Source organism: Silurus aristotelis, assembly GCF_946808225.1.
Source record: "Silurus aristotelis genome assembly, chromosome: 13".
Classification (NCBI taxonomy): Eukaryota; Metazoa; Chordata; class Actinopteri; order Siluriformes; family Siluridae; genus Silurus; species Silurus aristotelis.
The window spans coordinates 14,503,755-14,519,999 of NC_139586.1; the positions used below are offsets into that span (position 1 = coordinate 14,503,755).

Sequence of the window (16,245 nt, forward strand, 5' to 3'; positions counted from 1 at the left end):
AAGTGTAGCATAGACAAGGCACATAAAAAGTTATTGCACCACTAAGAGATATCAATGAGTCAATCATTGCTATATGAAAAATTTTCTTTGATTTTCACTAAACAACAACAAGCTGAAACTGGAGTCTCCTTACAGAAAGCTTTATTAAATAACAGCACATTCGCTGTTAATATCAGGTGAGGTGAACGGTCGGCATTAAAATCTCTGTGAACGAGCTGTTACTATAGAAACGGTGCCGTGTCAGGCAGAGCGCATTAATATAAACCTGCTGGCACAACCGTCTGAGCTGCTGTTATACAAATTTAATCCACATCATCACCTCTCAGCCAATCAGATTGCAGAATTCATAGTATTGCTGTTGAGGTTTTATAATTGAAAGTTTCTGAAATAGCACAGTGGAGTAGAGGTTTAATACTCACAAGCCTGAGGCAAGAGGATGTGTGTCGAGTCATTTTATTTTGGCTTTGCTTAGAACAATTTCCCAAGCAGACTCAGTAATCATTGATGGATCCGTAATACGAATCCTAAATGCAGGCTAAGTCACGGAAACAGTAGAAGCATAAAGAGGGGAACCGTGGGGACAGTCAGAGCAGCATTAACACCATAGCAACCACACACACACACACACACACACACACACACACACACACACACACACACACACACACACACACACACACACAGACAAACATGAATGACAGAACAGCAGGACACAAGAAAGTCATGTGACTAATATTGTGTGGGACAATATATATATATATATATTGTGATCATATTGTGATCAGTGTCATGATACAGTTTTCTGAAATATTGTCAGGACCACCTTTTTTTCGAAATATTTCTATCTATAAATTGTTAAATATATATTGTACAAAATATTTTATTAATTATAAAAATTTTTTTTGATATATTTTTTTAATTATTATTTAATAAAAAAAAATGCATATATTGTATTTATTTACAGTGGCAGGCCATCAGGGCCAGCAAGGCCTTAAATCATAATCACTAACTAATGTTTTAATATTTTTTGTGCATGAATATGTATTAAACTATACCCAATAGTGTATTCCTTTAATTTCATAGTTTTTCTCTGTGGTGCAGCGCATCTGAGTGTAAGTGCAGGTTAGAGTTTCTATCCAATCAGATTTGAGCCATCATATCAATGTTGCTGGGGTCAAAGGTATCTATCTGCTGTGAGCCCTCACAATTACGATCTTTTAGCACAAACTCCATGATGCTTGAAGCATTTAGAGGTGGTTCGATTCAGCTAGGACAGCACTGAAGGTGTGGGTGTTAATTGCACGACTTTTAACAGTTTATCAGTTTTAGAAGTATTGTAACAGGTACAAGTAAATGAAAGTATCATCAAACTCTTCTCTTTAGCCAGCAGCCTGTTAACTACATTTTATAACGTTATACATATAGGTTATAGTATAATATAGTTAACACTGAATTCTTTTATGCATCCTAACGCTGTGTTTCTGACAAGCCACAGATTCAGGCATTTGGAATTTCAAAATCTTTTTTTTTTTTCTTCTTGCTGTCTTTTTTTCCAGCTGCTGAGCTTCCTGAATCCGTAAAATCTGCCTATGTGTTTTTCTTTTTTCTTTTTCTTTTTAGCACTTGACCCTCTTAACCCAAACCTGATTTTATATTCATGTCAAATCAAGGAACAGAAAATGGCCACATGTCTTTTCACCTCTCCTCTACTGTTGTGTTAACACATGACTTGGCTCTGTGGTCATGGCTCGTCCTCCTTACACCTCGCAATTCTCCTGCACGTTTTTTCTCACTCGGGTGGAGAAAATGGGTTAGTCTTATTAAAATGAATTCCAGATTGCGTCTTGGACTCGTTACTCTGAGGGCTGTCAATCACACCCGAATGTACAGGTAGGAACAGAATACAAAAAAGTGTCTTGCGCAGTCGCACAGTGTCAAAATTTACAGAGGGGAAACAATCTTTTCCACGCAAATGTCATCTCAAAAATAAATGCTGAGGAAACACGTAAATGTGTGTAAAGTACGTAATCCATGAAAGAATCCATGAAGTCTTATAGGTTTATACATGCGTATAAAGCCATGTGTGTGCTTTCTTTTTTAACATGTGGTGTAATGAAGTGGAATCTTACCGAATAACATTACAAAATAGACAATTAATCAATAAACAGTACACAAAAATGATTCATTAATGAATGCCACTTTTTTGTTGTTGTTGCCATTTCTAGTTACAATGTTGTGGAATGTCAGCGAAATGATGAACTAAGAGGCAGGTTGTGGTACCACTAAACCACAAAATGCAAAAATCGTTTTACAACTTATTGAAACTGGAGACTCCTTCCAAAAATGATAGCTGGGGTACCATCCGCACTATCGAGCTGCATTCCTAAAAATCATTTAAGAACTTCTCACCAATCAGAATCAAGGATGCAGCAACACTGTATCCATGTGAAATAAATGGGTTCAGGAAACTAGGAATTACAGCCTCTGAGACAGAGACCAGCCCTGGGTTCATGTGTGAATATTAAATAAACATGTCCATGTTTCTGGTCTGAATCTTCAGTGTCCCAGCAGTGAGCATGGTTTTGTGTCTGTCCTGTGTGCAGTTGAGGAACTCCCTGAAAAGCGAGCTGTGTCTGGATCAAGGGCCAGACACCGACAACGTCCCCATCCTCTACCTCTGCCACGGGATGACTCCGCAGGTGAGACCTGTCTCTTTTACCTTCATTTCTTTTTAGGTCTTGCTTTCTTTTTCTGTCTCTGCCACTTCATGTTTTCCTCATCAAAGTCTTTCATTTTCTATACTTCTCTTTCAGTATCTTTCTCTCTCTCTTGCAGTCTTTTTCTGTATTATATTTGTCGCTCTTTCTTTCTGTATTTCTCTGTAGTTTCTTTCTGTCTCTTTCCTTGCCTTTGGTTCTGTAACTCAATGCTCTATCTTTATGTTTTCTGTGTCTCTATGTCTCCTTTTCTGTGAGTCTCTGTCAAGCTTTAGTCTTTTTCTATTCAATCTCTTTAGTCATCATGTCCTTCATTGGTGTCCTGCTGTGTTGGCCATTCATGCTTCTTTAGTAGTAAATTCAGAGCACATTTATTTCCCTGTGTGAGAGAGCTGTCCTAAGCATATTTAATGTCCTGACCATCCTAAACGTCACCTCTTCTGTGTTCAGGAATTTCAGGTCTGTAAAAAAATGTCATGCGCATGTTAACAGTAATCTATTTTGTGTGTAACAGTAATATATGTTCACAAACCAAACACACAGAAAACTTGGAGCTGTACAACCTAAAGTACAATTCTCATGAAAAGATCAGATAACTGCAAGAAGTCCTAATTTAGGTATAATATCTCACAGAATCTCATCTCAGCTGGGAAAATCCTGAAGTGATATACACAGCTCCTGCAGTGGAAATGGAAAAACTACACCACTGCATTGTTTCCTTCAAAAGCAAAATAACCTGATCTTACATCTCTCTCTCTCTCTCTCTCTCTCTCTCTCTCTCTCTCTCTCTCTCTCTCTCTCTCTCTCTCTCTCTCTCTCTCTCTCTCTCTCTCACACACACACTCCCACTTTGTCTGTTTCTGTCTCTCTTTCACTGTTCCAATTTCAAAGCACTTTATTGGAATAAATGCTTACATACACTATTGTCAAAGCATCAATAGAAAAGATTTTAGAAAATAAACCTGTTAATATATAGAGATGCATGAATGTATAAATACCAGAATGAATGAAAGGATGCTTTTTTTTCTCTGTCTTTTTGTCAAATTCTATCTGTCTTTCTCTCTATTTCTGTCTATTCATTTGTCAAGTCACTTTTTTCCATTTCACTTGTTCTGTGTGTGTGTGCGAGAGAGAGAGAGACTGACTAACAAAGCCACAAACCTAACTGAAAAAATAACTATGGTCATTCTCTTCAGAGAGAGAGAGAGAGAGAGAGAGAGAGAGAGAGAGAGAGAGATAAATAAATAGTAATATATGTTGTGTTCTACATTAAACTGGAAGACATAGGAATCTGCTGAAACTGGAGACTCACATTTTTTTTATAATCAGTTAATGTAAAGCATCTGCCAAACAAGTCCCTGTGTATGTAACTATAGAAATAATAACATATTAATACAAATGTTTTTTTTTTTGTTTGTAAGCTGCACTAGTGTCAGAGCTGCTGTACTACAACAATGATCTACTCCTGGTCACCAATCAGCATTTATATTCAGAAGTTTAATATGAATCTGGAAACCAGTGAATCACACAGGAAGCTGTAGATAAGCGAGATGAAGCCATTATTGGTGCTGATTTGCCTCAGAGTGAAAGGCAGGTGTGGCAGATGTTTTTCAGACCCTCGGGTGTGTCCCCAGGTGTTTGCCATCTGCGGTGTCAGGCTGCATTCTGCGTGCCGTTAACAGATGCCGTTGCAAACGTCCTTGACACGGCCATTCGCAAGAAATAACATCACAAAGAGAGCTTTCTTGTTGGACGTGTGACTCATTCTTCTCCTTCCATAAAACACGTCACGTCCTGCCGTGACCAATACTGCTCCGGAGGCTCAAAAAATGGCAGTATTTTTAGCACATAAGCTCACCGGAGAAAGAGTAATTCTGGGATGTTTCCTCGGAGAGAGGAAGAGGGAGAGAGAGAGAGAGAGAGAGAGAGAGAGAGGGTGAGATGAATCAAGCAGAGTGAGAAGGTTGTAGTGGAATATTTGCTCTTTTTGATGGACGTTGTCATGGTTACACATGTAAGGGCTGAAGAGCTCCAGTTTTTTGATATCTGTGTGTTTTGGATGGTAGATACACGATTCTTCTAATTAGCTTTTGCACATTTACATCTGAAAAGCACTTCAGAAAACTCCTTATAGTGTGTGCGAGTGTGTGTGTGTGTGTGTGTGTGTGTGTGTGTGTGTGTGTGTGTGTGTGTGTGCATGTGTGTGTGTGCGTGTGTGTGTGCGTGCGTGTGTGTGTGCGTGCGTGTGTGTGTGCGTGCGTGTGTGTGTGCGTGCGTGTGTGTGTGCGCGTGTGTGTGAGCGTGGATGCGTGTGTGTGTGTGTGTGTGTGTGTGTGTGTGTGTGTGTGTGTGTGTGTGTGTGGACTTACTTCATTTATTATTTAACTGTTACCCTGTATGACCTGTTTTGATTTGAAAAATTTCACTGTGCGGTAGAAGTATAAAGTACCTTCTTCCTAGGGTTTGATTGGAACCCTGATGGTCAGAGATGTTCCAGCTGTAGCATGTTGTCCAGTGATTTTCTGTAAGATACACAACTAGTGTTAATAATAATAATAATAATAATAATAATAATAATAATAATAATAATAATAAGTAGTTGAGTGCACAACCACTTATAATGAAGGCACACATTATATCTTTTGTAAAATGTTCCCCTGGTAATTACCCCTGGGGCTGTTGGGGCATCATTTGTCATTTGAAAAAAATTGTATACTTTTGATTGTTGTAATTGTATTTAAGGTATATAATAAATAAATTTTAAACCGTAATGCCAAGTGCATTTAATGTAATCTTAGTTTTTGCTGATTGTCAGCATCCCTCTTTTTGAAACACAGATTTTCTGAATTTCATGTGGCATTTCCCTTCACGGTGTTTGTGTTTTTGAGCCTAACTGCACCCGCCATACCGAGCTTTAGCTCTGCTCCAGCTTTATGTAACTATTAACACTCTGTTTGTTTCTGTTTTTTTATGGCTCTCTGGATCACTGCTAAAACACAATCACAGGCAACTCTGCGTCTCTGGATGTGTTTATCAGTTAATGTGGCTTCTACTGGAGCGGAAATAATAAAAGTGATTTTTTTTTTTACGCTGGTGTAATTCTAGGACTCTGACAATGCAATCTTTGTGAGGACACTCCGATCAGATGCTTTTTTCCATTTATTTACTGTGGCTCAATATTGTTTTAGGAAGCCACAGCTATACAAACACAGCATGGGATTTTTCATATTTATCTTATCATTAAATAATGGTAATATTTTTCTTTTGAATAATAATTTCATTATTGAGTAGTTAATGTTCGGATATACTGCTGAAATATAAATTAAATATGAAATCTAAGAAATCTGAATAGCCAGATGAAGTTATTTGAGTAATGTGTATAAAACGTCTCTTTATTTCTTAGAATTTCTACATTAAATGGGGTTATTATTGTAAAGTCTATTTTTTTTCAAAACTATATTGATATTAATTCTAAGCTTGAAAGTAATCAAGAGAATATAAGTTGGACATCTAGAAAAAGGCTCTATTATATGCTTATATGTGGACTAGAATAATCTCACAATAAAAAAAAAGCAACATTTACATCAACTAAATGATCCTAGATGCATTTATGCAACATTTGATATTATAGTTTTACTATTTATTTAGTTTTTGTTGCAATTGCAAGTACCAAAAAAGTCATTTCAGACGCATCCAGGCATCTGGCTTATCGTTTGCTTATGTCTCAGAGACGTGTCTTGCTGTCGTGTTGTTTCAGAACGTGTACTACAGCAGCACAGAGCAGCTACACGTGGGCGTGCTCAGCCCCACCATCGACGACGACGACAACAAGTGCCTGGTGGATGTGAACGGGCGGCCGAGGCTGATCGAGTGCAGCTACGCCGCGGCCAAGCGCATGAAACTGCACTGGCTTTTTACTCAGGTAACGATACTCGCAAGAGCCATTACACAAAAATCAAGTAGCAGGGAGCTGAAAAATAGCATCGTGGGAGGGTAGAATTGTACCACAAAAACATCACACATCGTGTAGCTTCAATCAGCTGTGAACTGTAAGTACATTGTAATGGCTCCCTCTGTCCCTGTGAGGTGCTCGGGTCCCATAACATAGCACTGTAATAAAGAACACATCACATTACTGGGTGAAAAGATGACACCTGTAGATATAATTAAAGCAGTTTGTTATTTACACTATACACTACAAGATAATGACTCCTGACCCCTCCTAATATGATGCTTGCACGATAACTAGACTAAGTATCTGGTTTCTGTTGATTACAGTTTATTTTATAAATTTTTTTACACAAAATATGACAAAAAAATTGTTACATTTTGTGACTTTTCATTAATTAGGTTTGTAGAAAATTACAGACTCTTGCTGATACTGTGAAAAACTGCAGAATTTAGAAAATAAAAAAAGTTATCATGACAGCTATCTGGCTTGATTTTTTAAGTAAATCAAAGTGTTGGTCTGGCGCACACACACACACACACACACACACACACACACACACACACACACACACACACATACACACAAACGTGAGTGGTGTTAATGTGGATTTGTTTATTATTTTCAAATCATTAAACAATTTGGACACTCTACAAGTCAAAATAAATACAAACAATATGATAAGTGTATTAATTATTATTAATTACAAGCAAGCATGATTTAATTATTTGCTTAATTAATTCATGCTTGCTTGTTTTGCTTAAGCATTTTTACTGTTATTCATATGCATTAGGGGTCAGACGACTTCCTGCTGGACATTGTGTTTTTTTTTTTGTTTGTTTGGTTTGGTTTTGGTTTGAGGGGGCTTAGCCACTTATAATTTAAACAATAATTTAAATAAAAATACATACATACAATAGTACATACATACTATGTATGTATGTTAGCAAATAACACCCACTTACACCTACTCTTCCAAAGATGCTTTTCAGCTTAGTGTGGCTGCAAAGAGTGATTATTTGAGTTGTTTGAGCCCCCCTTTCAGCTTAAACCAGTACGACCCGTCTTCTCTGATCTCTCATAAGGCTCTTGGGCCCACAGAATGTTTCATACGACGTGTGAAGTCCTCGATACAGATACAGTCATCATGGTCGCACTGTTCAACCCGCTCTCAATCTCACAGAGACAGTGTTTTCGAGTCGGCGTTTCTCTGGCGCGCTAAAGAAAGCAGTTGTACGTCACTAGTGCAATTTGTGTGACCGTTGTAAATCCAGAACGCTTCTTTACTCGCAGCATGTGCGCCACAGGAAACATTGCTCTTTAGGTGATTGTGTCTGGTGTAAAGTGGCCAATGCAAATCAGAGTAAAATTGCACTGGAATGAGGAATATTTCCCATGCAAATAAACACGTGTGTGTGTGTGTGTGTGTGTGTGTGTGTGTGTGTGTGTGTGTGTGTGTGTGTGTGTGTGTGTGTGTGTGTGTGTGTGTGTGTGTTTACAATAAGCAGAGAAGCAGAGAAGACACTTTTGTATTTTTTTCTTTTTTTTTTATTCACTAAAATGGGACAATGAAAGGCAAAATTTCACTTTTTTTCTACAGCTAATGAGCTGAACAGGAAGTAAACAAACACATTATCATATTATAGGAACTCTCTATAAACATTGCAAAAAGAATGTGTTTGAAATGTGTTTTTGTTCGGATTGCTGGTGTTTTTTGTTCAAGACAAAATACAATGTTTGCATTTAATCCTGAAATCTCCATGATGTCAGATCTTTTTTTCTTTCCTTTTTTTCCACTTTTGTTGCCCAGATTGATCCAGTCTGCTTGCTGTTCAGATACATATTTGATGATTCGAAACAAAGTACAGCACGAAATGATAAGCAGCTTCATCATCCAACACTCTGAAACAGGCAATTACATTGTTTAGTAACCTGAAGGCTAAATTGATTTGCTATGATTACGAAGCGAGCAGCAGGATGCCTTGTACTTCTCGATAGTTAAAAAAAAATTATAATACAATTAATTAGCCTCGCATTGAACTCGAACAGCTAAATAAATACAAGAACGCAGTCATTAACGTGCCGCTACTCTAAAGTGCTTACACTCTGTCTTTAGATTCTATTAATGCCATTTGTTTGCACGGTATACGGACAAATTGAGTTAAGTGCAATTAACACAAATTAAATGACATTTTGATCAAAATTAAAATGCCACAACCTTTTCATATAAAAAAAAGGTTGATGAAAAACAAGTTTTATGGATTATCCTTATATTATAGTCATTATTTTAAATAAATGAGATTGAATATTTATAAATGTGTCAGGATTGTGGACAGGGACTACGTTTTACGTCACATGACTTTCAATCTTGTTTCACATTCATGCTCATCATCACTTGTTTTAATATACCTCTCTTTTCACTCCACTGCTGTTCGTCATTTGTTTGTCCTGATTGCTGACAGTCCACTTTGCATGTTCAGGTGTCTGTTCTTCGTACATGGATTACTCAGTAAGCTGTATTTTATTGTTGACGATTTGACATGATACAGGATTATTTGGTTCTTAATCCTGGAGTTGGAATAGATTATGCTTTATAATCAGAGTTGATCCTGGAAGTCTGTCACAGCCATTATCTCTCCATTTTTATGAGAGCAACATATTAAGGAAAGAGCAAGAATAATACAGCGAGCTTTCCCAATTCAATGCAGTGCAGACTGGATCCTTCAGTGCAGCACGGTAGTTTACTTCTAAAAAGATTTTTTCTCATAAAAAGAATCATTTACCTCATTGATTTCTCGAGCCCTCATAATAAAAGTTCGACTTGCCAGGTACCGTATTCGTATATATAGCCTTTTCAAGCGGCGCATGAACGCGCAATTATCCCAGACATCTCAATTCTGTTATACTAATGATATTTGCACCTGTGTTCGAACAACCTAATTAGCCAGAACACAGTTGCCATTATTAGATGGTCCTGTGCTTGTCTTTGATCTGGAATGTAGTAAGCGATGTATGAAACGCGCGCCTCAACTTGTGGTTTTCTTGTTTACGCTTCATGTTATTTAGTATTTTGTTTTTCTGTTTTCTGTATTTACACTGCACTTGAATTTACTGTATCACTTCCATTAGCTTCCCGCCTCATTATGTTGTATCAGTTCTCAGACATTTCTGACATGGTTTTTGTATATTTGTGTTATTTGTATATCCTGATTATATACCTGATTAAGGATTCCCTGGTGGTCTAGTGGTTAGGATGCGGCGCTCTCAGCGCTGCAGCCCGGGTTCGATCCCCGGTCAGGGAACCAACCCCAGCCACTTTCAGTGCCGGTCCCAATTCCGGATAAATAGGGAGGGTTGTGTTAGGAAGGGCATCCAGCGTAAAATCATGTGCCAAATCAAACGTGCGGAGGATCCACTGTGGCGACCCCTGATGGGAGAAGCCGAAAGAGATATACCTGATTAAGGATAAATAGTGATGATGGTACTGTATGTGAGCAGTAAACCACTCGGTTGCACTACAGCTTTCGCATTAAACCCTGATATTGGTGACTTCTTCCATTAAGGACTTGTCGTGTCCTTAATAAATATCAGAGCAAATATCGACCAAGTACATTAATATAAACCTGCAATTTACCCAAATCTTCTGTTCTTAAAAATAAAGCGATGCAGTCTGACCAATTGGAATTGAGAACAGGGAAGAATTTTTATTGATAATTAAACTAAAAGTCGCAGGTATCAACTAAAAGACGATGATGCCATCAAGCGCAGAGAACAGGCTTCAGATTGATGTCAGAGGCTTCGCTGTTTCTCCAGGCATCAGGATCCCACTGAGGAACACATGCAGTTAGATAGAGACGGAAATTAATTCGGTTTGCCTCTAAACTTTTCTGAGCTTTCTTTTTTTCCCTCAGTGTTGTTTTGTGATCGGTGGCTTTTCGGGGTGAAGGGTGTTAGAAGCTGTAGCGTTTGTGATCCTGTAGCAAGGACACACACTGAGATTTCGCAATGAATTTGAAATGAAATACCATAGAATGAGAATAAAATACTTTTTTTTTTTTTTTTTCTTCAGAGAGGCTCCATACAAAACAGGAAGTCAAAGAGATGCCTCGAGCTCGTGGAGAGCAACGAAAGTGAGTTTGGGTTCGAGCTCATTGTCCAGAAATGCTCCGGACAAAAATGGACAATCACCAGCATTCTGCCTGGGAGCACCTTGTAATGGGACGGAGAGAAAGTCGAAGACACTGGACAGCACCGAGAAGCCTGGATGACGACGCAGAGGAAACCACAATGCACCTGGATGTCTCTATTTGAACTTGACATCATATGATAAATGTTAAACATTTTTTAATTCTTATCTACTGTACATGTGCATACGGATCAGCCACTGCTTGGCACCATGGCCAGTGGAATGTAGGTGCGTTTATCTAATATTTTCTAATGATCAGATATATATATAGCCAAACCTATTTCTAGTTATTATCACTCAAGCTTTCACTATATAAATTTTTTATTTAACTTTTTATCATGACACAAAACCTCAGCGATTTTGATCCAATTAGATTTGCATATGAAAATGTTGGACGTCGGAATGAGTTTCAAAACGCATCCAGCCCCCGATTATTAGTGTGAAGAAGATTATGATAATAATATGAAATCATTTAAAATAATAAGAGGTGAGAAGAAAATTTGTAAAAGTTGCAAAAAACAATGGATCAGTTAACAATGAAATAATCATAAACGGATTATTGTTAAGGAAACCGTGTAAAAGTAATATTCACATACTTAAACTGATGTGTGAATAATTGTTTAATAAGCCTGCAAGCTCGAGTATGAGTTTCCCAGTAACTCAAATTTAAATGTTTGTCACACATAAATTGGTATTAAAAACAATGGAGATAACAAATTAAAATCAAATATTTCTCTTGGTTGAAAATCGTGGGAACTGTTCAAATGTCAATGATGTAAACAACCAAGACTTTTATCTACATATTGAAGAAAGGACATCAAATTGAATCGAATCGTATCATATCAGACTCAGCGCTATCAAATATCAGATCATCACCTGAAGAATTAATATTGTATCATATCATGTGAAAGCTTCTGGTTCACTCGCTCGAATATAAAAGCAGCGATACGTGTTTCTACTTTGCTTTAACTCTGGAAGGATGCACTTTTGTCTTGAGCTGCAAACATTAATATGATTCGACGTTATTTTCGCTCAGCAGTTTAGTGTTTGCTGTGCAGATGACACTAGGGAGAAGGAGCTACAACGCTCTGCAACAGTTGTGCACGAATTAATTAAATGTATAAGTCCCTTCAAGTTGCTCATGATGTTCTGAGGCAAAACATCTCAATCCGTATTTCATAAAACTAGAAATAGGCTTTGACTATATACGATATTTGTTATGAAAAATACATAAGAAATATTAGATAAACCAGCCTTTAATACAGATATGTTTTAACGTGGATGTTCTGCACAGTTCTATTTTGTGCGAGGTATCGTTGGATTTGTGTCGACTTTTGAAGGTGTCACCGGACTGGACGCAAGGTTTTTTATTTTAACGCGTGCAGTCTGTATTTGCTACCGTGTAGCAGGCTTTGGCAATGTTTCTTGCTGTATTTCTTTCCTTCTAGTGTCTCAGGTTCGTAGGTCGAGATTATTTTGGAATCGAGCTGTACATTTCGGGGACATGCCAATACGTTGGAATATGTCTGGATACAAATCGACTATTTTATATCTTCATGTAAATCTCGGTATTTATAATATATGGCATTAAAATGAACAGATGGAGAGAAAAAAAATGTGTCACGTTTGTTTGTTTGTTTGGTCAGAGTAAGATGATTAGTCTGTTGCTGTAATTAAAACACTCGCTGACAGTAATTGACAGCTGAGTAACATGTGAATGTAATCAGATGAGCCAGTGTGTCCTGAGCTGCCTTTTCCCAGTGTCCTGTTATCCAGTAAGGTTCATGTCTAATCACAGCAGTTTTGTCGTATCAGGATACACACATTTTATACCACCGACAGGATCAGATAAGGAAGTTAACAATCTATCTATCTATCTATCTATCTATCTATCTATCTATCTATCTATCTATCTATCTATCTATCTATCTATCTATCTATCTATCTATCTATCTATCTATCTATCTATCTATCTATCTATCTATCTATCTATCTATCATTTTTTAGAAGTAAAAGGATAAAAGGAAAACTACCACAAAAGTTAAGAATGAAGCTACAATATTGTTGTGTTCGAAAGAAAAACTTGCCACAGTTCCAAAAATAAGACAAAATAACTACTGCCATGTCAGAAGTAATGAAGCATCACGTTTCACAGTTTTATAAAGTTTCAGAATCTGAGCAGCTTGTTTGGATTTGCGTAATCATCTATTTTTTATAGGGCTGCATAATTTTGCATAACAAACATCACACTTCATTTCCTTTTCTTCTCTTCTCCCCTGATGCTTATTTATCTTGTGCCCTACAAAAAGACGTGTCTCATTTGCAAACATGGTCGTCAGTTAAAAATGGCATCCTTGAATTTTTCATGATGTTGGTGTGAAGATGAAGGAGGCAGAGAACAGACACGAGGTCGGCAGCATGTGGGAGAGATCTGTTTTAAAGAAGCCTTACAGGATCAATACTTTATTTAGCCATTCATCATACTTCACTCTACAGAGAGAGAGAGAGAGAGAGAGAGAGAGAGAGAGAGAGAGAGAGAGAGAGAGTGTTTACAAGCATGTCTCCAACTATTGCACTGTTAACTGCACTGTTTTTCTATAGTATCTAGAATCTAAACATGCATAATCACATGATGCACATCTGTACATTACACTGATTTAGAGGCATTTTGTTTCACACCTTTTTGAAGAATTTTTTTTCCATTATAATTCCTTACACTTGGTAGATTTCCATTTCATTTCCATTTTCATTTCATTGATTTTTAGGTGTTTTTTTTTTTTCCAATTTATTTTGTCATCCACATTATTTTACATTTTTCATTTGTTTTCATTTGATTCATTACTGTACATTACTTGATTATCATCATCATTCTTTTAATATCTTATTTTTTCACATTGTTAATTTTTTTCCCATTATTATTCTTTACACTTGGTTGGTTGATTTCCCCATGTGATTTTTTTTTTTCTGATGATAATTTTAATTTTTTGCTTCATTTCTTTTTCATGTTACATGACTGCTTTACACACGTGATCTCATTGTTTGTACAATGTCACATGTGCACTTTTAGAACATACCATGTTGAAATGTTTCCCCATTATCTGATATTATTAAATCATGTGTGATTATTCCATACACATGTGATGGACTTTTTGTTCTTATCTCACAGTTTGATAGACCTGTTCCTCTTTATTATAATAATAATCCTGGCTCACTCTTCGCAGTGATCTTGGCTTTAGAGCATTTGTGATGAAATCTACAAGAAGATGAGGAGAGGCCAAGAGACCTAAATGCCAGCCTCTGTAGCTGTCATGCGTTAGCTTAGTGTTTAAATCGCTTTAATTTCCTTGAAATTGCAACGCTTTTATGATTTATGCTTTCAGTTTTTTTTACCCTTTTGCCTCAGGAATCAGTGTTAGAAGAAAAACCTTGGCAATAAGCTGGATAAAGTGCCTGTGTCTCTCTTTTGCCCCTATTTATATCTATTATTCAGGAGTCCTGAGGGAGAATGGCAATGAAAGAGAAGACGCAAACGCACACACACACACACACACACACACACACACACACATACTCTCACACACACTCTCATACACACACAGCACTATCACCAGTTATAAAACACAAAAGAAAAAAAGCCAAGTAGGAGTCAATGCAAGCAATGATGCTTGCATCAAACTTCAATATGACTTCACCCAACATCCTCGAGATTGTCTACTATGTGAGTGAGTATAACACATTTTTCTTCATAAAATTTATAACAAAAATAAGATTTAAGTTGATTCACCATGGCCTGTGAGATTTGTTCTAAATTCAGTCATTACTCGGCACCATGAGGTAAGAGGAAGGCTGAGAGCGGGTTTATGGAGATTCCAAACAACAGATAAAACGAAGGGCCACTTCAGAATTCAAACTCTTTGTTGTGTTGTGATGGTTTTCCAAGATTAGAGCGCAAGTCTGGTCAACTTGAAGATGATCCTGTCTGTCAAAATGCCTCATACACACAGCCCAGCATCAAACATATGCCTCACCATCACGCTAACAAACAGCACACATGATGTAAACAGGTTTCTATGGAAACGAATTGGCTCAATTATATTAAAAGGGAACTAACACTGCCTTTACGCATGAAAAAAACTCAGTACCATTGAATATAATATGATGTGATAATAATTCAATTCTCAAGGCAATAATTAAATTAATTTAATTTGATGTTACCACTGGCTCTCTTGTGATACAATTTAATTTCTAAGGCAGTGATTCTATTTTTGATAATAGCTTCCTGAATAGTTATGGCTTTTGGCAAATGCCTTTATCCAGACCGACTTTTATTTGTCTCATTCATATGTTTAACTTCTGTAACTTATACATGATTTTGGACACATTCTGTTTTACACATTTTTCATATCTGCATTTTTTGAAGACTGTTTTACATGATTCATTTCTAAGGTGATATATTTTTCATTTTTTTGCAATAAATTGAATTTTATATTCATATGATTCTGTACACCTGCCTGATTTATATTCACATATGATTGTTTGCATAATTCAATATTATGTGATTATTTACACAATAGAAATAGATTTATATATATATATATATATATATATATATATATATATATATATATATATATATATATATATATATATATATATATATATATATATATATATATATATAAATTTTCCTGAAATTCTAAAAGAGTAAGGCAGTGATACCACAGTTAAAAGCAATAAATCTAATTCAATTCATTCTTATTATTTGCCAGTTATTTGTTATCTGATGATATCCAAGGAATCTGCTATAATTTGATTGGGATTTACAAGATGACACTTTGATGTTTAGTGAGACCACTTAATCTGATGTGATATAAATCGAAATCACATTGTTTCGTAAGGTGAAACAAGGTTCCATATTTAATGATATCACTAAATCAGTATGATTTGATGTATGATTGATATTAAACTATTCCACTGAACCAGATAGAAAATTATTCAATTTAGTTTTCTTCAATCTTAACAGTATGACAGAGCCCTGCTAGCCTATTTTTAATTTAGCAGCGAATATTTTTCCGATAATAATAATCTCACTCTTCACCTTTTAAGTTGATGTATTGATCCAAATAATAAAATTTTTACACTCTTAGATAGTCACCATTAGATACGCTATGAGAGAGTCTTTTTAGAGGCTTCGCTGCAGGGCTGTGTGTTAAACATGCTCTGTATGGAGTCAAAGTATCAGCAGAAACGAAAATCAATCTTCTTAATGACTACACAGACAGGGATACAAAATGATTCAGGGATGCATATTCAGGAAATGTCAGTGGAGATATAATTATAATTTAAACAGGTTTAATGAAAAAAAAAAAATGATCTGAAGCAAATAAGCTGAC

The 16,245-nt window shown here is 36.5% G+C and overlaps 1 protein-coding gene across 2 annotated transcripts in view; it reads left to right on the forward strand.

The window, feature by feature from the left end:
* The window catches only part of galnt18b (UDP-N-acetyl-alpha-D-galactosamine:polypeptide N-acetylgalactosaminyltransferase 18b), a 101,839-nt gene extending 89,128 nt beyond the window's left edge, over positions 1–12,711 (forward strand). The window contains exons 9-11 of one of the 2 annotated variants that reach the window (XM_083558744.1): positions 2,604–2,699; positions 6,475–6,639; positions 10,736–12,711. In XM_083558744.1, coding sequence (XP_083414870.1) covers positions 2,604–2,699; positions 6,475–6,639; positions 10,736–10,882 — 408 coding nt within the window. In that variant the 3' untranslated portion in view covers positions 10,883–12,711. The remainder of the gene's footprint in view (positions 1–2,603; positions 2,700–6,474; positions 6,640–10,735) is intronic. The other variant, XM_083558745.1, reaches the window with a different exon arrangement.
* Positions 12,712–16,245: the final 3,534 nt, after the last annotated feature.